Source organism: Watersipora subatra, chromosome 1, assembly GCF_963576615.1.
Source record: "Watersipora subatra chromosome 1, tzWatSuba1.1, whole genome shotgun sequence".
NCBI lineage: Eukaryota > Metazoa > Bryozoa > Gymnolaemata > Cheilostomatida > Watersiporidae > Watersipora > Watersipora subatra.
The window spans coordinates 65,340,197-65,363,838 of record NC_088708.1 but is presented as its reverse complement, the minus strand read 5'-3'; the positions used below and the strand labels follow the sequence as shown (position 1 = coordinate 65,363,838).

Below are 23,642 nucleotides of genomic sequence, written 5' to 3'. Positions count from 1 at the left end.
AATATACTTCTTTCATGATATAAAATTTAAAAGTTACAGTTGCTCAAAAAGGTTTGAAAACCTTTAAAGCTGTTTTCTTTTTTCTCTTAATTAATTGGAACTGCACAAAAAACACTTCTTCCATAATATGAAGTTTAAAACTCAAAACGGTAATTGTTGTATAAATAAAAATAAATTTCCTGTCCAAAGACTTTTTTATTACCCGGGAAATCCCGGGCATTCACCTAGTTACATAATATAGTACATAATAATTAAACAATATGTAGACAGACCATCAGCTAAGAACATCTCTTAAATAGGATTTAATTCTGTTCTAAAACACTCTCTTATTCTCCTCAGGATTACAATAAAGTAAAATTCCCAACTTGTTCTGCTACTGTGTGCTGTACTCATAAAAGACTATTGATAGACTTTTAATATATGACAGAATTTCTTTTATAGTTAGTGTCACATGATGGGGTAATCTATTACAGTGATGAAATATAATATTGTCAATCACATCCCTGGGTTTGTAATTCTCATTGTCACAGTTCTTGATAAACTGTCTCTTAATAAGAACTTGTGCTATCAAATATTTATCAAACTGAAATACATATTTTACAATCTTTGTATCATTTACTTCTGAGTTCTTTTAAAATGAAACCCTCTAATTGCTTCTTTATTTTTTGGTTTTATTCAAGCTACCACAGAGTAATGAATAACTGAATAAATTAATTGTTATTAAACTCCCTTGTATGAAGTTATGCAAAGTTAGAAACCGGTTTTGATCAATGATTCTTATAATTGACCCCACGCATAGTACCTCACACCCCGTACTGATCAGTGACGGCCAGTGTCAACCTGTTTTACCATCAGGTTAGTTAATCTCTGCTTGTGAATAGCCGTGTTATCAGTAACTTCTTGCAATTCAGGTAGAAATAATTTCATGAATGACTGCAGATGGACTGGATGGATTAAGAAGTTCATCTGCTTACCGATACATGCAGAGCTTTATTGCAAGCAAAAACAAAACCTATTTTCAGCTTTTATGTAAGTAGAACTGTTGCTCTAGTGGCTTTGTACTGAATGAAACCGGAACTTTAGTGTATTTTTGTTTGCGGTGAAAAACTGCATGCACTAATAAGTTGATTAGCTTCTTAGCTTACAAAAGTCTGCCTACAATCATCGCTGTTTCTTGCTGAGAGGATTAACAACTGCTCTTTACTTTAACTGTAAGAATTCACTGAAATCACTTTGTGAACTCATGGAGAAGAACATGTGGCTGAAATGGTTCAGTTTATTCATAGTCATAAAAGTATTCCAAAAAATATTTAGACATTCATTTATGTTATTCTTCTCATTTTATGCAAACACGAGCTCCTAAGCATAGCACTACGTCTATATCCGATAAGTGAGAAAAAGAGCTCTTCCTAAAGCTCGTTGGCTGATAGCCGTATTACATTATTATTTTCAATAAGACAAGTAGGGAGGCACGGAGAGGCACGTGCAAGGGCATACAAGGCTATCATTGTAGTCTGAATTATGCACAGCTAGGGGTCCTTTATGCGATAGTGGCTGGCACTTCAATTCGCACTCACTGAGAGAAAGGAAGGCATCTAGAAGGATACATGTAAGAGCTGATAAACTAACAATGAATTATCTTGGCTTAAACTATGTTTGTGGCATCTACTTGTTGTTATTCGGAGGTAAGTAACTGAGAATTAATTGACCAGATACTTATGTACATGTATTTTAATTACTATTTTAGCTTTGAATATAGGTATTCGAAAGTGGACAAGAGGTATTCGGTTTTGTCAATATTGTGTAACGAAATGTTTAGTTTTGTAATGCTGGCTAACTATTTAAAGTTGTGCCTCATCGAGTACCCACATCATATTTGTTCATCTTGAATTCTAAATTTATGACTCCATTATTTCTCGTAAACAACTACTAGAAACAATAGTTCTCCTGCCTTTGAATCACACTTTAAATTGGACTACGTGATCATATAATTCACGATTAAATCTGAGTGTAAACGCGCCGTGTACTCATGGGAAGACAAGCAATACAGTAACTATATCATCACTAAATATTGGCAGATAGCCCTGTTATGACAGAAGGAATTTTATAGGAATGATAATTACACATGACACATGCGAACGATGCAATAGGTATCAATTATGTCTGAGATATAATGTAGTCTCCTGCCGCTGGCTAAATATTGGAATTGGACCATCATAACAATTCATGTCAAATATCTTTCTGCAGGTGCTGCTGGGAATACAGTTTCAAATGTTCAGCTCATACTGTCACACAAAAAGGTACAGCTCGGTACAACCTTTAAATGTTATTGTGCTACTGTTAGTGGCTCAAGTAATGTAACCTGGTACAAGAGAAAAGGAGAGAACAACTACACCATTTCCATAGGCACCAAAGTAAGTTTACTGAAAACAATAGCGATATTCTCCCAAATGTGAACCACACAAAATAAAATTTAAAAATTGTTGACAATATTCATACCATATACAGTCCATAATTTTTATAGGTTACTTAATGCTAGAGAATTACAACGCAGGTGAACTTATTTTCTTACAGGGTAGTGATGGCTTAAACAGTCATGTTTGAAAATTAGTTTTGCAAATCGGGTAGTAGTATCACTAGCCTTCAACAATTATATCTAGCACTCAATTTATAACTATTGATTTTATGAAATTTGCACACCATTCTCAAGCTGAGAATATTAGATTAGAATGACTAACATGCCATTTGCTATAACAGAGTGACAAGCATGCCATTTATTTTGACAAGCAGAATGGCTGTTGTAATGCTTATCGGCTGATAACTATTATTCAATCAGTTAGATGAGATCGACTAATACGTCATTCACATGATGAAAGTAATTGAGAAGTCTTCTACTGGCATGATCAGCAGTCAAATCAGAAGTTTCTGATGACTAAGTCCTTGTAACTACAATGTAGATGTAGTTTTTCCTTTGTTACTCGTTTTTAAAACTAGCTTTCATTAATATGTAATATTTTTTCAAGTTCGTTGACTGCAAAATATATTTTGCTAACACCTGCATCTATTAAGTGTCTGATAAGCAACACTGGATCACAATTAAGCTGACTAAACTGACTAATAAAACTTTTATCTTCATCCTTAAGTTACATGAATAATTAAACTTGTTAAATTGCGCTACTGAAACAAATAAAATAATAAATTAGCATGATTTTCCTTTTAGACAATTTTAGCTTTTGTTCTAACTCGACATGTACTACTCATTGACAAATATGAAATATTTTTTATTAATTTTTTTAGCAAGGCTCTTGCTTTAGTCATTTACACTAACAGTTCCAAGGTTCTAAAACACAATCAACAGCCATTCCATTTGTTTTCTTTAACAAGCCTCTTTTTTTATTTGCTTTACATTCATGAAATGTTTTAATACTTTCATTTGGTTCGATTTTTCATGTTTGCATAATATGTAGAAGATAGCCCAAAATATGGCTACCTAATGCATTATAAATACTACTTAAGGTAGAGCCACCATTCTCAGAAACAGGCAGATATTCTGTGAGACAATGGGAATATGACAGCAAACCCTTCGAGTTAGAAATTACAGGTGAGATTAACTTTGTGTTTGCCAGTATTTCACGCTATCAAGTACTTCAATGCAATTTAGTAGGCAATCAGTAAATTTTCCAAGAGTTGGTTGGCCTTGTATAAAGCTATAGTAAGCTGTAAGCTGAACCCAAGTAATAGAGGGAAACTGAACAAAAGTAAGAACAGTCAAAGAAACTAATGATATTAACTCTCTCAGGAAGTTGTCGGTCAGGAGTTAAAGAACACGGCAGCAGATTTTAGTCTCAATTAAGCAATCTTATGGACTGCTAATGCCTATTTCAGCAGCATACAAAGATCTTTGATTGAAATAGTATTAAATAAGAATACATGTACTTGTATATAATAACTAAACATTCATTGCATCTGCATGCAAAGTAGGTATTTCTCTGGTACAATAAGCTGCAGCACGTTTTCATCTCACTGTTAACTTTTTCTCGAAATTTTCTCTGTATTCTACTGTCTTCACATAAGCAAAGAACAGTTCATTTTATATGTGCGACAGAAACATAAATCATTGGTCTAAAAAGCTTGGTGAAGTTTCATTTTTTAGCCAATGACAACCCCGTTATAAGTCAGTCAATGAAAAGGCTAAGTTTTAACTACTATGAGTGTTCATCAAGTATGGAACAAGTTTTAATTCAAAGAAAAGAGCAGTTAAGGCCATGCTAACTGAAAACACGAAGAGTGGCCTGCAAGATGAATTGGGTACTGTAAATAGAATCAACTATCCTCTCATCTCTCAGTGCTCTAAAATCTCGTTATCATCATCCCGGTTACAGGCCTGGCATTTATATGAGAAGCTCCATCTCCAATCACTATTCAATCATCATACTGCTGTTTAGTATATTCTCTACTATCATCTGTTAATGTGTGCTACTTAGGTATTATTACAGCAAATTGTATTTTTATCTCAGGCTGATCGTAGCGAGACATTAATCAATAAAGGTATATACACCTTCCTTTAATATCTCTACAGTTAGCATCAACATAATTGTTTTATAGTCCTAGCCCGATTTCCCTCATAGTTCTCAGTCTACTGAGTCTTTTCTATAAACACTCCAGCGTATTTCTTTCTAAAATAGTTTCTTCACATCAATAGCATGATTTTTACTTTTCTGCACTTTTGTGCATTTGTGAAAACATCATTTTTTTGTTTGCTAAATGAGGTCTTTATTTTGTAAGTAATTTTAATTTTTCCTCAATACTAAGAGTTAAAAAAGTTGTGTTAAGATTCTGTCAACTCTTACGATAGATGATTGGAGGCTACTGATTAGGATCCTAGCACAACACTATCAGTGAATATGAAAGGTTTATTAGGGGCCTTGTATTTTCATTTATAAAAAAAAAAATACAGCTATGCGTATCTAACCATTTGTAATTCACAGATTAGCCAACAAATGTGCCAGTATTTAATAAAAACATGCTATAATCTTAGCAGTCTTGTGGCTTCATTTCAAAACGGTCATTTAAAGATATGGTAACTCTAAATCGTTTGACCTGTTGAAGGAAAGAGTTGTTGACCCCCTGACCAAAAGTTATCGACTCAATGTTGCAATCTTTAAGGTTTTGCCAAATCGATCATCGGCACTAACTGTACGAGCATGAAATGCCAGATAGCCTGGTGTAAATTGATTTAGATACTGAACTTGAAGCCATTTTTATTTTAGAAAAGCGTCAATGACTAACTTTATTCACAAAAAATAATGCACAATTTACTCATTTGTATAAAAGATCCTTGGAATCGTTTGAAATCCGCTATGGTTCATTCCCAAATTCAATACTTTAGTATACAGGGTTAAAATGACAAAGATGGTTAGAATGCATACCGTGTACAAATATGATGATGAGCAGTATATGTATATATCATTCCTTTCTTATTTAATATTTGACTAATGAAGATATGTAAACATTTTAAAGTATTTTTACACAGCTTTAGCCTTGGTACCTCACACTTTATGACTAAGCAATAAAGTGCCTGCAGTATTTGTAACATTCACAACCTTTGGAACAGAATTGAAATGTTTACTAGATCTCAATCTTTTATGAAACACTTTAATTGCTTTATATTATTATTTCTTTAGTCTGACGGTGTGAAGGTTACAAGATCAAAGTTATATTAGTACAAGTAATTAACTGCCTTCCAGCTTTGCAGAATAATCTTTATTATTAAAGCCCATTTTATCATCGCTATGCATTTCCAAATTTTTTGGCCGGTTTCATCCAAACTTTATGCGCTTCCAGCTTTCCGCCAGACCGCTAAAAATATTTCATTTCCAAACATTGTTTGAATATTGACAACCCGCCCCTAAACACCCTCCTGCGTACTACGTGATCGAAAATTGAAGAAGCGCCAGGCATTGCCAGACTGATGCTAGTGTTTGCTAACTCTTTTTTAACTTGGCAGATTTCACTATGGTATTCCTGCACATCATATAACTAAATTCTATATTTACGATGCTGTCAAATAATTGGATTTTGTTTCTTTTGGCAATTTGTAAAGTCATGCTAGGCCAACATAGCAAAATAAGTCTTGGTATACCAAATAGTTGTGGTCCTTTTATATAAAGTAGTAGTAGTAGTAGTAGCAGCAGTAGTAGTAGTAGTAAGTAGTAGCAGTAGTAGTAGTAGTAGTAGTAGTAAGTAGTAGTAGTAGTAGTAGTAGTAGTAGTAGTAGTAGCAGTAGTAGTAGTAGTAGTAGTAGTAGTAGTAGCAGTAGTAGTAGTAGTAGTAATAGTAGTAGTAAGTAGTAGTAGTAGCAGTAGTAGTAGTAGTAGTAGTAGTAAGTAGTAGTAGTAGTAGTAGTAAGTAGTAGTAGTAGTAGCAGTAGTAGTAGTAATAGTAGTAGTAAGTAGTAGTAGTAGTAATAATAGCAGTAGTAGTAGTAGTAGTAGTAGTAGTAGTAGTAGTAATAGTAGTAGTAGCAGTAGTAGTAGTAGTAGTAGCAGTAGGAGTAGTAGTAGTAGTGGCAGTAGTAGTAGTAGTAATAGTAGTAGTAAGTAGTAGTAGTAGCAGTAGTAGTAGTAGTAAGTAGTAGTAGTAGTAGTAAGTAGTAGTAGTAGTAGTAGCAGTAGTAGTAGTAATAGTAGTAGTAAGTAGTAGTAAGTAGTAGTAGTAGTAGTAGTAGTAATAGCAGTAGTAGTAGTAGTAGTAGTAGTAGTAGCAGTAGTAGTAGTAGTAGTAAGTAGTAGTAGTAGTAGTAGTAATACTAACAATAGTAGTAGCACTGGCAGTAAGAGTGCTTGTGTGTCTTTGTGCTATCTCTGGCTGTGACAAAATGTTTAGGTCAAAAATTTGAAATTTGTTGTACAAGATTTTCAATAAAAATAATTAAAACACATACATAAATCAAAAACTTGGTTGCTCACCAATTCTTTGATACTAAATCTAGTCAAACTGCTAGAAGAAATCTTTCAGTACTGAAAGGCTTGAATATGGTTAGATGACGCCACTCGCCACTGACATTATTATAGTTTGGTGCCACATGAATACATGGATCAATATTACTCCAAACTGCCTGTTTGCTTCAAGGCTCTAATCACAGAAGTCAATATGTATATTTAGTAGAGATACGACTGTTAGTCAAATTAAACTGCTTATGTTCGAGAGTCAGCATTTGATGTCTTGGATAATATTAAACCGATTCACATAGCCGGGACTAGGAGTTTTCTGACCGGCACTTTAGGTAAAAAATAGTGTCGAGGATGCTCTACTCTGCTTATTTTCAGGTGCTAGAAAAGCAGATGAGGGCATTATTGGCTGCAGAGAGGGAGGAGATTATGATGAGTCAGAGTTATCTATTCTGGGTAAATTTTCCTTATACGATTCTAAGAACTCACACTTGGTATAAATCATGCTGTCTTATAATGACGCTATTGATACTATCCGCACCTTTTTCAACTGCAGTGAATTATTAGCTTTCTAACAGTGGTGAGAAGATAGCAAAAGAAAATAAAAGTTTGCAAACAAAATTCATTTACAAAATAGATTTCAGTTGCTAACATTGATACTAATAGAATAAATACCTTGGTTAATGCTGCTGAAATACCATTTAAAAGATCAGTTAAATTACTTCTAAATACAGATTGATAGAAACAATTTAGTTTGAATTTTGAGCTCGAGTTATTAGTAAATATTCTCTCTGTCCAGCAATCCTTGCAGCACCTACCGCTTCCAAACCAGCAAAATAGCAAACCAAGGTGAAGATATAAATTTTTATGAATATGTGGTGATGTGAATTTAGAGATTCAACACTTTATAGATGCTTCCTGTTGGAGACAAACATCACTCCTACAATCAGCAAATAACATTCTACATCTTCCGTGTTGCAACTTTAAAAGACATCAGAAAATTGTTTAAAAGCTTGCTAATGATAGCATTGTTAACGTCACACTGCATGTTGCAATGAATTTATTTACAAAACTCACCTATTGCAATGTAGGGCTAGCTAAGGTATGACTGGAAGTACGCCGGCACACCCTTTAACCTGTCAGCTAAGACAATACTGTTTACGGTGTACTTGTCTAGTTTCGCCTGGCTGTATATATAAGTTAGAGGCTATGAGTGGCCAGTGATTTATGACATAAATAAATAGTGAGAGATATCGCTGGTCTTCTCGCCCTTCAGTCATCAGCCAGTCAGAGTAAGTATCTTGAAGCAATGAAAGCTCATAAAACTTCCGGCAGCACGCTTGAAGGAATGTGCAGCTGCCCAAATCTTTATATAATCTATATTCAACAATCATGATGTAACTGTGTTACTCGTGAATATAAATAAATACTTTTTTAGCATCAACAAGGTTGATAGAGTTAATTCTATTTATAGTAGAACTAATTGGATGCTCAGCGTTGCATGAGTAATGAATAGGTTTTTGTATAGAAAATTTACTTTTAATTCAAAACCAACATTTTAAATGAAGGTGTTTGTTTATTTCTAATTACTGTGCTATTTCTGTTTACTGAGTTTATTTCTGTGTAATTCATACCGTAACGGCTGCAGTGCTTACTACAGATCTATACTGATTGAAATAGTCTTGTTGGCAATATGAGTTTATGCATTTTTCTTCTGGTATGGCTCCAAAGACTTTTCTTCTGGTACGGCTTTACTCATCACATGAGCTCCAGCGTTTAACGTGAAGCCATAAAACATTGGCACGTATTCCTAGTATGTGCCAACTTTATTCCACTGTATAGCCCAGCCTGTTGGACAGTGTAGTGTATTGGATATATTGATGTTCGTAGAACTGAAGGTTGAGAGTTCAAAATCAGTTTGCAGTGAATATTTCTTCATTAAACATTTTTGGAATTAAAAACGACAGACAAACATTGAGATTAATACACATAGATTAAATTAATGCGGAACTCATATGTAAAAAGAGCAGTGGCTATGCTGTTTTTACTGGAGGGTCAATCAGATTGCAAGTATTAGTACTTTTTGCCCACACAACAACAGCTTTCTTCAGTGCGCATCTAGATTTGCGCCTTATATTCGTTTGACATTTATGAGCGAAAGCCTTAATCTGTAACCGCCACCTTTGCTAGCTGTCATAATTGCTATGTCTTAACAAACAACCATTTCATTTGACCATTTATAGGCAAGAAACTAAGCAAATGCCAATAACTGATTTTAATATGTATTTATATGAACAGAAAGAGCCGCAAAACCTTCAACTTAAAATTAATCAATGGTTTCAGGAGGCATCACAGAGCTCTTTGTGGACATGAAACCAGAAGGTGGAAGGGAAGTACCTTATAAAGAGCCTGGAGATGTTGTTCACTTTTCACAGCCCCTCCCTGAGTTTGGGTACACAGCTAAATGCCATGTCCAAGCCACCACAAGAAACATATCAGTCACAATAAAAATTGCTGGCAAGGAAGTTCCGTGTAAGTCACCAACTTTATATTGTGAAAACTTGTTAATCAGGATGTAATATGCTTGCTGGCAGCATACTATCGCTGCCAGTAAACTGTTCCTAGTGAACAGAAAGTGGCAGTTGATGCCTGTTGTCAAATTATTCAAAACAGTCCAATGCAAGGAACTGAGTCTAATAGATCACTAATTAAAATAACTAAAGAAATGAAGCTAACCAACAAAGATACAAAATGTTACAGATATTCTATATTAGGTTAGACTCAAGTTTTATACAAAATAAATGCTTTCATTGGAAACAATATTCTCTCAAATATGTCTTCCAATCTTGAAATACTTCAAGCATCCACCATAGTGAAGCGTCCAATCAACTGAACCAAAGATCTACTGCTAAATTAAGCCTTCATGTTCAAATTATAAATAAAACGCTTCTAGTACCTAATTGATAGCCAACACAGGATGTAATGGTTGCTTAGTAAGCACTAGTCATCATGGCAATCAGTTGCTTAGCAACCATGACTCCATCGCTCCTACTGAGGTTGATCTTGTGAGCATACATTTTCCTTATGTAAAAGTAACCTTGACCTTTTAACTTACGAACTTAGCGAGTAAATATTCAACCAATTATCCGTCAAATTGAGAATCCCTTAGGTACACAGAACAAGGCGAGCGATAGGGAAGGTGAGAGAAAACGAGTCAGCCGAGAACTGAACCGTTAACTGAGCCGTGAATAGCTGCTCTCGTTAGAAATGCTTCACAAGCAGCAACTTTGTGAATAGGTCAGCACTTTGGTGGACTGATTAACTGGTGGAAACACTCACAGTACAACAATGAAAAACCTTTTTGGAGACTAAACAGGGTTGCCTGAGAATAGATAAAAAAGTATAGGGTATAAAAAGTAAAAACAGACGTCAAACATTTACATGCGTGTATGCAGCTATTGTTGCCTCATGATCAGATTGAAATCAAACATGATTTGTCCGTACCTATAGAATTTTAATTGCTTGCTTAGAAGAGCCATTGAATGTATAGCAATGTTTGCAGTGCTTGATGTTTGTATATGCTAGTGTATCTTTTTTAGCCGTCATCTGATCGTCCCAAATCGAGAATATTAAAAACACTTACCAGCTTCAACACTTTTCCTGGAGCTAAGACTAGTAATAACAGCTACCTGAACTTCCAATCTTCTTCTTTTTGCAGCTGAGTTGAGCGCCATCGACGCTGACCCTATAAACTCTCAAGCGCTGCAAGAAAGAATATTTTTGCAGCATCGATACATAAGGAACTTCAAACCGGGTCCAGAGCTGCACCTACAAAAGCTTGAGTGCATAGCCATGTCTCCAAACTACCCACACGTTGAGTTTAGGAACCATGTTATATTGAATGTGGAACGTAAGTTCAACTTCCTGGGGACACTAAATTACATAATAAATAAGAACAAGCTAAAACTACTGCCAAACAACCGATTAAAGGTCTGATAAAATTCTAAGATGAAAGGTAGGGAATAAACAGCACAACTGTTTGCTTGGTTGAACTTTGAAGAATAAAACTTAAATACTTGCATGCTTTTTTAAAATATTGGCCCAAATGTGATGAACTGCAAAAGTTTGACACATGTAAATTTTCACTGAAAATCAGGAGAGAATTGCAGCAATGTTAATTTTGAAAGGGCAAAGACAGTAAATAGACAAATGCTTACAACCATATTTGCTTTTGAGCAACCTCAAAAATTACATGAAAAACTTTACGATAGAAAACTGACAATTCATTGTTGACAAGCCTGCGTACCAAATAACTTACCCAATTATCTAGTCCACAGGTATATATGCAATCGTATCAAGAAGTCTTGTGCTGATTTGTAATCATAGATCTTTTGGCAGCTGTAGTCTGTTTCACTCTATTTGTTAGATACAAAGAGAAATGAAAACTTATTGATATCAGAGATATCAAAAAGTGTCACTTATAGTCCTTCTTGGTGAATGGCCGGCATTGCACGGGCAATAAAATATTTTTGCCTAAATAATTTGTGTTTAAGCAACATATACAACATTAACATTAACATTAACAGCAACATATACAACATTAACAATTCCATCTTTTAAATGAAGGTGTTTGTAATCAACTTGTAGTGTCAAGTAAAAAATTTTAAATTCTCTTAACTTGTCGCGGCTAAAACATCTCTCATAAAATGTAATTGTAGGTGAGTTGTCTTCTTTTTTCTTGATCTTTGAAAACATGTTATGAAATGTTGTTAACAATGTGCTGTTAACTTGTTGTTAACAATATATTAACAAAACATTGTTAACAAGTTGTTAAACATTTTAACAAAAACATGTTACATTGTTAAATGTTGTTGTTAATATATAATAATGTAACATTACATTGTTACAGATTAACAATGTAATGTTACATTGTTAACATGTAACTTTGTGACATTACATGTTGCAATGTTACATGTAATGTTACATGCCACATGTAACACTGTAACATGTAATGTTACATTACATGTTACATTATATTACATTACATATAGCATTGTACCATGTAATGTTACAAAGTTACACATTAACCAAGTAACATGTACATACACAAACATACACATGTTGTAACACGTGTACATCACACACTGTAACATGCCCACCCTGTTGTAATGTGTATATGTAACAACATGTGTAACATACACACATTACATATATTGTGTTTATTTGTGTATGTACATGTTACATGAACAACATGTACATGGCTAATTTACATGTTGCCAACTTATCATTGTAGACAAACCAGAAGGGCATTGTGAAGTAACTCAACCAACTGACTGCAGTGGCAGCATCACTGTCGTCTGCAAGGCAGTTTACAATCCAAGCTTTATATTCGCTAAATGGTATAGGGAGTCGTCTCCTGACACCTACTATGGGTACCACCATGAAGGGAAGGGCGTACTTGCCAACTACACTGTGAGTCATATATTATTTATGGTGAAAGATAAAATTAACTAACAGCCTATAAAAGGGTTAAGGCCTTTATACGTCAATTGGTCGATAAGTTGTACCTATATTAAGGTTTTTCAATAATTATGTAAGATACTCAGATCATAAATTGTTCATTAAAATGCGACTGGCAAAATGAAAAATAGAAAACTAATGAAGAAGTGCAATGCTAAATCTTTTTTGAATATTTTACTGTGATTATGAATTTCTATTTGCTCTGTAAATATTCTGTTCTTTATTAGGCTTCACTTCTAATTAATACCTTCAACAATATATAAGTTAATATAATTTATATTTTGAGTTTAGTTCAATAGAACGTTATCAGGATGTCATGAATACATAGTATAGAGTAAATTGTATAGCCTATGCTACATGTATTTATACAAGAATCCTATTTCATACGGCATGTTGCAAAATTATATGTACATGTAATAGTGTGTTGTAATGCCAAATTGTAATACAACATGGCATTATTACCTATTACATATTACAGTATATAAGCTATAGAAAAACATCTAAATGATGCAGTCAGGTACAACTAACTAGAGCTTTCAAAAGATAAGTAGAAAAATAATAATGCTATTTGTATGTTTAGAGAGTTATCTTCTATTACCTCATTTGAAAGGCAACTTCTAGTTGGCAACACTAAATGGAATGCAATTTAAATATACATGTATCATGTTCAATACTTAAACTGTTTTTTAGACAACCAGACTAACACAAAGTTACAACTGACCAATGTTTTTATAGATTTGTGTAAGACTTACCTACTAATAGAGCAAGCAACTCCTAATCACCTAGACTATTATTTACTGAGTTCTAATTGATTTTATATCTCATTTTTTCTCAAGCTAAGACTAATTTTATCCATTCCTACAATTTTCAAACCACCTTTCAACAAAAATCAGTTTTACACGTATTCTCGTACTGTATTATTGTGGCGAAAGATTGCTGAAACCAGGGCCACCGTAACGACCTCAGAACCAACGTCAAGACCGAGCCGAGCCCTGACTCGGCAGAAAACACGGCCATAGATAAAACTTCCGGTCAGCCAAAGATTGATTACCAAGATCGACATGCTACCGAGATACTGGCGGCGGCGGAGCCAGCCAAGTACGAAAGCGTATATAAATAGCCCAGATGAGTCAAGGAAAGACAGAGATCTCAGGCAATCTCTTGCATGCTGTTCATTGTATGAGCGCACATTGAATTGCTTATATGCTTCTATGCATGTATATTAGCTAGTCTTATATATTTCACTCCGTGATTGTGATTTTTGTAGAGCCGTAAAGGGAACACAGTGACTTCCTTTACAATATTACTCCAGAGATAGTGTATGTTTTACTCATATTACTCCAGAGATAGTGTATGTTTTACTCATATTACTCCAGAGATAGTGTATGTTTTACTCATATTACTCCAGAGATAGTGTATGTTTTACTCATATTACTCCAGAGATAGTGTATGTTTTACTCATATTACTCCAGAGATAGTGTATGTTTTACTCATATTACTCCAGAGATAGTGTATGTTTTACTCATATTACTCCAGAGATAGTGTATGTTTTATTCATATTACTCCAGAGATAGTGTATGTTTTACTCATATTACTCCAGAGATAGTGTATGTTTAACTCATATTACTCCAGAGATAGTGTATGTTTTACTCATATTACTCCAGAGATAGTGTATGTTTTACTCATATTACTCCAGAGATAGTGTATGTTTTACTCATATTACTCCAGAGAGAGTGTATGTTTTACTCATATTAGTCGAGTTTGCTCATCGAGCTATCTAAAGATCTAAAAACGTTCCAAAACATTGCAAATATTATAAACATTATAAATCTATGTATAGATTTATAATGTTTATAATGATATTTTAAAACCAAAAACTTTTAGTTCGTGCATGACCTTTGCATGACCTCTGCATGACTTTTAAGGTACATGTAGAGGCAACAGTTCTAAATGAGAACAAAAGATAAAATACAGTCGACCGCTACTTTGGGCTAAACTTCCCCAGACTTTCGATCGCATGGGCGACATCTAGAATCTGGACGATTGTCCGATGCAGTCGTGTCTAAGCGAATAATGACAACTTTGACTGATAGATGGCTCTCGTGACAGATGTCGCGAGCAACGGTTGTTTATATAGGTTTTCCACCTCCTTGCCAGTGTATACTTTAGTATGTTGTTATTGCCACTATTAATGTTATACTGCACCCTGTTGCGTGTATTACCATATTTTACTCTCTCATATGTTGTTTGTGCACATTTGCTTAAACAGGTACAATACGCAATATGCAAATATATACAATATGCAAATATGGTACATATTGGCATAATGTACCATATTGTAGCCTCAGAGTATGTGCATGTAAGACAATATAGGCTGTTTAGGCTGTTTAATGTACAGTCTCGTACATATTTTCAATATCCAGACTTGGACCAGTCTGCATTAGTTCAAACAAACGAGGGTTGTCTTCAGCTGATCATAAAAATTTACTATAAGTGATGGAATAATATCGAGCGCTTTCCAGTTTTGTACCATAAATTAAAGAAAAAAGTGAGAAGGTTAGTTAAATTATTTAGATAAAATTTCCTAGTAGCAAGTTTTGACCATTTTGCATTTGAGTATTACCTAGTCATTTAAAAAGTTTGGTTGCGATCTTGAACATTAGTTGGCTAACTCTGAGTCTTTCAAACATATACATTTACAGCTTGCTCTCACAACCACTGTGGGCAAATATGCAAAAGTTAAGGATTTTGGTTTTGTTCTTTAGATTGCTAAAAAAAGGGCAACAGAAAGTATCAATTAAAAATGGCTGCCAATGGCATCGACTGAATCATATTTTAGCGACAACAAAAGGGATTTGGATTTACGATTACTCACCAATTGCTTGAAACAAAATAATTTCATTACCTTTAAATTAAAGATGGTGCAACACTTTATGTAATACAATAATCTTGTTAACCACACGCTTTATTTAGCTTCACTCTGACCAGAGTGTCTGACTCACATTGTTAAGAGAAACTGTTATTACCTGCTTGCAGTTTATTTCCTGTTCAGCGTGTGGGAATGTAAATAACGTGCATGAGTCAACTCGCTGATACGCCTCATCCTTTTCAAGGATAGTTTCTGCCTTTACAATGTGTAAAAAGCTTCTGAAGCAGAATCTTTTTGTAACAACTAGGATGAGTGAATGAGAGGCGCTATTGCCAAAGATAGCAATCACAACTATGGATACAGACCCTTGAGCATTCTGTTGTAGCTTCATCATTCAGGTAGTAAAGATGGTGTTTGATGACACCTGCAGTAGGTGTCATTAGTTAGCTGATAGCATATTTGACAGTTGTAACAGTGTGACAGAGACCACACACTCTTACTGTTGTTATAAATTATGCAGATCCTTGTTTAACTAAGGGCTTACTAAAATGTATGTGAATCATCCTTTGTACAACGTTTATTTTACATCATTTATCGTGCAACTTACACCGTACACCTTACACTGTACACCGTACATTGTACACCGTACACTGTACACCGTCCACCGTACATTGTACATCGTACACTGTACACTGTACATTGCACAGGTACACTTTTAGTATGGTGTACGATGACTGAAGTACGATGAACGCTCTATGATGTACGATGGACGATGTATGATGGATGATTCACGATATATGATAGATGATATATAATATACTATATGATATACGATATATGATGGGCGATGTATGATGTGCAATGAATGATATGCAAGGGACGATGTGTGACAGACAATGCCCGACCTACAACAGGCGATGCATGATGAACGATATACGATGTATGGTGGATGATTTACAATAAATGACGTATGATATGCGATGGACGGTGTACACCAATATTTTAAGCAAAGTATATGTATGAAATAGAGTTGTTCTTATTGTAAATATTAGCATTACAAGTGGATACACCTTATCTTAGTTTCCATCGTAGTAACCATAGTAACCATTGCTAGTTCCTGTTTGCTGGAAGTTTGAATTTTGGTCACGAACACTAATAAAAGTTGCAAGTGGTCATTACCAAAAGAAAGGAGCACCATAGGCACATTTTTTTCTCATACTTAGTGGTGCGTTCATTTGGATGTAAGCCAAATGGCTGGCTTGCTCCAAAAGCATTCCAAGCAAATTTTTTCACCCATGGCAAGCTCTTTGAACTGAGTCATTCTGTAACAATGATGTCTAAAACTTATGATATAGGTAATAAAAAGTAGTTAAAGGCGTTTGCTATTCATTGTAGAGATTCTTGCTGCTAAGAATCTACAGCATGTGACTATGACCTTCACATCTCGTTATAAAAGATGATTGATGTCATAAAATGATAAAAAATTATTTGAATGGTGTCAGGTCTATTGGGTGATACTGTAGAAAGGGACTAGAAAACCTTGGTCAGGCATTTAAATTGATGCTATTGGTCAATAGATACATCAACCAATAGATAAAATGGTCTATAGATATATTGGTCTATAGGTATATTGGTCTATAGATATATTGGTCAGTAGATATATTGATCAATAGATATATTGGGCAGTAGATATATTGGTTAATAGATATATTGGCCAATAGCATCTCCAAAGAAACGTTTGCTTAAAAAAAGAGAACCAAAAGTAATGGTTATCAGAGTTTTCCGCCAGAGTTTACTCAAACTGACAAGCTTGATTTTAAGTGAGACACAACGCAAGAGAGACCACAGCAGTTTATAAGATATCTTTTCTCATTACTCAACTAGTAAACATGACCCAATATTCGACTTTAACCAAGCTATTTTATAGACTATCTATCGATAACCTACTCAGATGTGCAGAGCAACTTACAGCTACATACTATCACTGCTGGCCATGACCAGCAATAACATACATGTATGTACTATATGCCTCTATGGAAAGTTTCTGAGTTGCTTGTGCGCATAGACTAGCAATACTTGCTAGAAAGTATACGATTTAAGTATTATCGTTTGTAAGCCCCGTCTCTGCTATTGGATTTTTTTACCTACTGTCTAAGAAAATCCAAAACAGTAATTTAGAAGTCCGTTTTAAAACTGATTGGCTTGAAAGTGTGGACATGTAGTTGTAAGAGCTTCTGAAACATTCTCATGGCTAAATATAATTATATTATCATTATATATTACCATATTATCTCATTACATAAAAAAATTACAACAACTTCTGATCTACGCGCGTAACTGATATGATGCCATAAACTGACCTATACTTCTCTATTAAACTATTTAGACAAATGGAGAATACAGAGCGACCTTCACCTTACGTATTTACTGCTCAGATGATCTGCCTGATGAAGACACGCTATGGTTCGATATTGGTAACTTGGTAGGCAGTGTGAAACTTTCTATGGCCTTGAGCAGGCCACCTCCGACTTCTACTGTGCCCACTACCAGCACAAAGGCGTTGACTTCCTCCACAGTAGAAATGATGCTTACCAATAACTACAGTTATACTGAGAATGGTGAGACCTTGAAATATACTCTCAACATTATAGCAGGTTTATCTCTCTTTGAGATTTAGCATGAACACCTTTATCATGTTGAAATAAATAACTTTATATCTATGCACAAAACTTCAAAGAATCCATTTAAATTTGTTTGCAACCAAACATTCTGGACTTCTTTTTACTTCTAACACAGTAGTAATTAACTTTGTTGAACGTACTGAACTACATCAGTTTTATATACGCTTTCACCAAACCCTTCTTTATTGAAAAACAAAATATTATTCTTTTCACATTCAAAACAAAGATATAAAATGTTTTACTGGTGCGCGAAATGAACTGTGTATTAACATGACTTAGTTTAAATAACAAAACTAATACGATGCATGAACTCACAACAAATTACATATCTTTTCATAAAGACATGACTTTGCAAATCAGTGTGATTTCTGCTGTTGCCTTTGAGAGACCTCTACTGAACCTTTCAGATTGACTCATCAATTGCTAGAGTCTGATTGAACCACTGCTGTAACACTGGCCTGTCTGATTTCACACTTATTACCATTAATGTCTCCTTAATCTCTATTTAAATATTTGAAGACCTCAGACAAGTAAAGTTATGCATGGAACTTGTGATACGCTACTGGTGAATCATTCTAATGAGAACAACCACCAAATCCTACATTCACGCATTATCCTGTTTGTTAGTCCTTATCAGTGAACGAAAATTCAACCTTTGCTTTCTATACTTAACAAGTATTGACTAGCTGATACTCTCTATACTTAAAAAGTACTGACTAGCTGATACTCTCTATACTTAACAAGTACTGATTAGCTGATACTCTCTATACTTAACAAGTACTGACTAGCTGATACTCTCTGTACTTAACAAGTACTGACTAGCTGATACTCTCTATACTTAACAAGTACTGACTAGCTGATACTCTCTATACTTAACAAGTACTGAATAGCTGATACTCTCTATACTTAACAAGTACTGACTAGTTGATACTCTCTATACTTAACATGTACTGACTAGCTGATACTCTCTATACTTAACAAGTAATGACTAGCTGATACTCTCTATACTTAACAAGTACTGACTAGCTGATACTCTCTATACTTAACATGTACTGACTAGCTGATACTCTCTATACTTAACAAGTACTGACTAGCTGATACTCTCTATACTTAACAAGTAATGACTAGCTGATACTCTCTATACTTAACAAGTACTGACTAGCTGATACTCTCTATACTTAACATGTACTGACTAGCTGATATGTACAGCATTCGCTCTAGATAACACTCCAGTTGCCATGAGGTAGAATACTAACAGAACCGTGAAGTGTATAATTGTAAAGATTTACAAGCTTCAATGATTCCATGAGAATAGATGATTAATAGATGTTGTAGATGCTACAAAATATACATAACCATTAACTTGTAATAATTTTTTTTATAAGAAACATGGTTTATATGCAATATATCTCAGGCTATGATGTGCGCTGGTTCTATTGCATCTTTTATATTCTCTTTAATAAAATCCAGCTTCGTAGTAGATCAACAGTACTGCGGCGTCGGTAATCAGAGGTGCCAGAAAGTATGTTGAGCTACTAAAGAACAAGCGGATAGAAGAGGTCAAACTTGAAGTTCTTAGAACAAAATGAAACTAAATGCATGATAACGACAAGTTTTCCAAATAAAACCGCATTGTTAATAAAACGAGGATACTCTTGAGTAGTACATTTCCTCACTGATGTTATGAGTCACTTGAAGGGTTGGTAGAGCCCGGTCAGTCAACTTGACTACGATACAATAATTTTTTTGTTCATATGGTTCTTTGTTGCAAAGGTTTATAAGCTAGTTCAGAGCTGATCTCACGCAACTTTGTAAATAGTTCTAGTAAAACAGTTGATTTTACATAAATCCAAAACCACTAATAATTCTATTGACGAGTGGCTGTCAAAACATGAGTATTGTCATACAGTCTTGCTATTGCTCTCTGACATTTACTCTTGACTCCCGTAATCACACTATATATTTACTGCAACCAAAGCGCTCACAGACTCAATAGGTTTATTAATAAAATTTTATGTGAACTTTTAAATTGAGTTCATGTTATAAAATGAGTTGAAAGTAGGAGGAAATAATTTCTCATTTAAGAATCAGTCAAACAGCAAGCTGCCAAAGTGACAGAAAACTTATTTTGAAAATATTGAGTCAATTTTTAAAATAAAATATTAAAGTAAATTTAGCGTTTCCCAGCTTATTGTGGTTGAAGATACAGACATCAATAACATTCAGTAATCTGACATGTTTCTGTGAGTTCCAAACAATACTCGTGTTTATTAAAGCTTTCACACCTCCAAACGTTTTAATTATTGCAAATAATTTTAATAAGCCATAATTGATCCGATTTGAAAAAAATGGAAGATTTAGTAAAATTTTAAAGGAGACCTTGAAGTGACAAGCAGGAATAGTATGGAAACCATTTACTCTGTTAGGAAACTGCGTTATAAGTTGAGTACTATCAATCCCTCAAAGATTCCTTATGTGCAGAGAGACAGACCTCTAGGTGAAAATTAGATATATCAGAGAAGTGTTTTAGTATAAGAAAAGCTGAAATTTATTAGCATAAACCACACTTATGTATAGACTCAAATAAAACCAAGAGAATTTTAATACCTGTCAAAAAAAGAGTTTGTATAACTATTTTTACCTGCTTTGTATATACAGTGTATACACATTTTACTAGTTTATTAGTTTGGTTGGCTAATTTGTTTGTTATGTGACCAGCCTATTATTAAGCTGTGCTTAATAATGGGTTGATTCAAATTAACTGTTTGTCTTTACGTAGATATCTTAGGCAGCCAAACTTAAAAAGTGAAATCTTAGTGTAATTTACTTTCAAGTTGCAATAATCTCTACAAACTTCTCTTTGATTAAGAATATTAACAAAGCGTGAAACCCCGTTCAATTATCTTTAGTAGATGAGAATTCTCCTGCCTATAGTGGTGACCAAGAAGAGGATTATTTGCTGCCAGAGCTGCCAGCATATGATGAACTGCTGCCAGAGACCTCTGCACATGATGAACTGCTGACAGAGTTATTAGTCGATGATGAGCCCCAAGCAAGTTCACCAACTACAGAAAAGAACGCGATAAATAAGACAACTCCAAAGAGCACGACATTTCTTAGAGGTACTCATCTCATGCCTTATGCCAATATTTGTAAATAGAGAAATTACTATAATATATATAATATAATTCTTAATCTATATAGCTATTTGTTCAGTGTACACACATTTAATACATAATTTATACTGCTGTATTCTTAATTTAACATTACAATGTTACCATCTACATCTAAAAGTAGATTCACTATAACATTAGCATCATATTTTAAAATTGTTTTGCGACAGAGTCAATGTTCTTAAACGTCCTTGTTATAAAACAAGTGTTCAGTTATTGCAGCCTAAAAATATTAGAATATTTACTATGGTAAAACCCCTGTCCGTCTCTCTGTCTAAAGCCAATGTTAGATACTGGGAAAAAAGATCGTATCATTTAGGATTCAAACTTGCACCAGCCAGCTTACTAGACCAACACCGCAATACCTATTTGCACTAATCAATTGCCTTGCATTTTGCAATACTAGTTCACTAGCAACAACCTAAAAATGAATATTTAAGATAAATATGCATTGTATTAAAAAAATTATATAGAACTACATGTAAATGAAAATAAGTGCAGAGAATATATGCACAAAACTACGCTGATAAGGTAACAAATATAATAAACAAAAAGAGTTTTCTTATATATACCCCAACGTGAAAACAGAAAAATAAACACAAGTGTAGGCCTCATTACGTGTATGCCTAGTGGTAAGGTAATAGAGATTTGTAGGTAATAGAGTTATGTAAGTAATAGATTTATGTAGGTAATAGAGTTATGTAGAGCAATGTTAACATAGCTTACTTATTAGTATAATTTTTTATCAGTATTATTTTACTTTCACCAGGTTTTTCACTGGTTCTTATATCGGTACTTATATCGGTACTTATATCGGTACTTATATCGGTACTTATATCGGTACTTATACCGGTACTTATATCGGTGCTTATATCGGTACTTATATCGGTACTTAAATCGGTACTTATATCGGTGCTTATATCGGTGCTTATATCGGTGCTTATATCGATACTTATATCGGTACTTATATCGGTACTTATATCGGTACTTATATCGGTACTTATACCGGTACTTATATCGGTGCTTATATCGGTACTTATATCGGTACTTAAATCGGTACTTATATCGGTGCTTATATCGGTGCTTATATCGGTGCTTATATCGGTACTTATATCGGTACTTATATCGGTACTTATATCGATACTTATAACGGTACTTATATCGGTACTTATATCGGTACTTATATCGGTACTTAAATCGGTACTTATACCGGTAATTATATCGGTACTTATATCGGTACTTATATCGGTACTTATATCGGTACTTATATCGGTACTTATATCGGTACTTATATCGGTGCTTATATCGGCACTTATATCGGTACTTATATCGGTACTTATATCGGTACTTATATCGGTACTTAAATCGGTGCTTATATCGGTACTTATATCGGTACTTATATCGGTACTTATATCGATACTTATAACGGTACTTATATCGGTACTTATATCGGTACTTAAATCGGTACTTATATCGGTACTTATATCGATACTTATATCGGTACTTATATCGGTACTTATATCGGTACTTATATCGGTACTTATATCGGTACTTATATCGATACTTATATCGGTACTTATATCGGTACTTATATCGGTACTTAAATCGGTACTTATATCGGTACTTATATCGGTACTTATGTCGGTACTTAAATCGGTACTTATATCGGTGCTTATATCGGTACTTATATCGGTACTTATATCGGTACTTATATCGGTACTTATATCGATACTTATAACGGTACTTATATCGGTACTTATATCGGTACTTAAATCGGTACTTATACCGGTAATTATATCGGTACTTATATCGATACTTATATCGGTACTTATATCGGTGCTTATATCGGTACTTATATCGGTACTTATATCGGTACTTATATCGGTACTTAAATCGGTACTTATATAGATACTTATATCGGTACTTATATCGGTACTTATATCGATACTTATATCGGTACTTATATCGGTACTTATATCGGTACTTATAACGGTACTTATATCGGTGCTTATATCGGTACTTATATCGGTACTTAAATCGGTACTTATATCGGTACTTATATCGGTACTTAAATCGGTAATTATATCGGTACTTATATCGGTACTTATATCGGTACTTATATCGGTACTTATATCGGTACTTAAATCGGTACTTATATCGGTACTTATATTGTCGCATGATTTGAAGAAACTTCTAAAGTCATCTGTCGAAAATAAATTGATCTATAAAGCTAAATACTTGATCTGGAAATTTTATGTTCTATGGTGATCAATTGATCATAAGTGAGATTTTGACTGTATATTACTGTAAGGTTTTAGAATTTTAGTAAACACTTACATTGCTCACACATTCATATAATGTGTATGAAAACAGCCTGTTATTGCTCCTCATGCTCAGTTAGTGTCATGTAGATTGTACCAAATGAAAATTATCAAATTTGAAACCTATT

At 34.1% G+C, this 23,642-nt stretch overlaps 2 protein-coding genes across 2 annotated transcripts; one reads left to right on the top strand and one right to left on the bottom strand.

Annotated features, from left to right (window-relative positions):
• The first annotated feature begins 1,578 nt into the window (after positions 1-1,578).
• On the top strand, positions 1,579-21,180 carry LOC137390419 (uncharacterized). The gene is made up of 9 exons (XM_068076755.1): positions 1,579-1,685; positions 2,248-2,414; positions 3,517-3,601; positions 7,329-7,406; positions 9,294-9,482; positions 10,669-10,860; positions 12,244-12,422; positions 17,726-17,957; positions 20,930-21,180. The coding sequence occupies exons 1-9, from the start codon at positions 1,631-1,633 to the stop codon at positions 21,178-21,180; spliced, it is 1,428 nt and encodes a 475-aa protein (XP_067932856.1). The 5' UTR covers positions 1,579-1,630.
• Positions 21,181-21,967: 787 nt separating this feature from the next.
• LOC137390412 (uncharacterized) lies at positions 21,968-23,371 on the bottom strand. Its single transcript, XM_068076748.1, has one exon. The coding sequence runs from the start codon at positions 23,369-23,371 to the stop codon at positions 21,968-21,970; it is 1,404 nt and encodes a 467-aa protein (XP_067932849.1).
• Between the last annotated feature and the right edge of the window lie 271 nt (positions 23,372-23,642).

Coding starts and splice junctions, on each gene's coding strand:
- LOC137390419 (XM_068076755.1), top strand. CDS start 1,631: ATGAATTATCTTGGCTTAAACTATGTTTGTGGCATCTACTTGTTGTTA. Junction 2,415..3,516: donor CCATTTCCATAGGCACCAAA/GTAAGTTTACTG, acceptor ATACTACTTAAG/GTAGAGCCACCATTCTCAGA. Junction 12,423..17,725: donor GCGTACTTGCCAACTACACT/GTGAGTCATATA, acceptor TAAACTATTTAG/ACAAATGGAGAATACAGAGC.
- LOC137390412 (XM_068076748.1), bottom strand. CDS start 23,371: ATGCGACAATATAAGTACCGATATAAGTACCGATTTAAGTACCGATAT.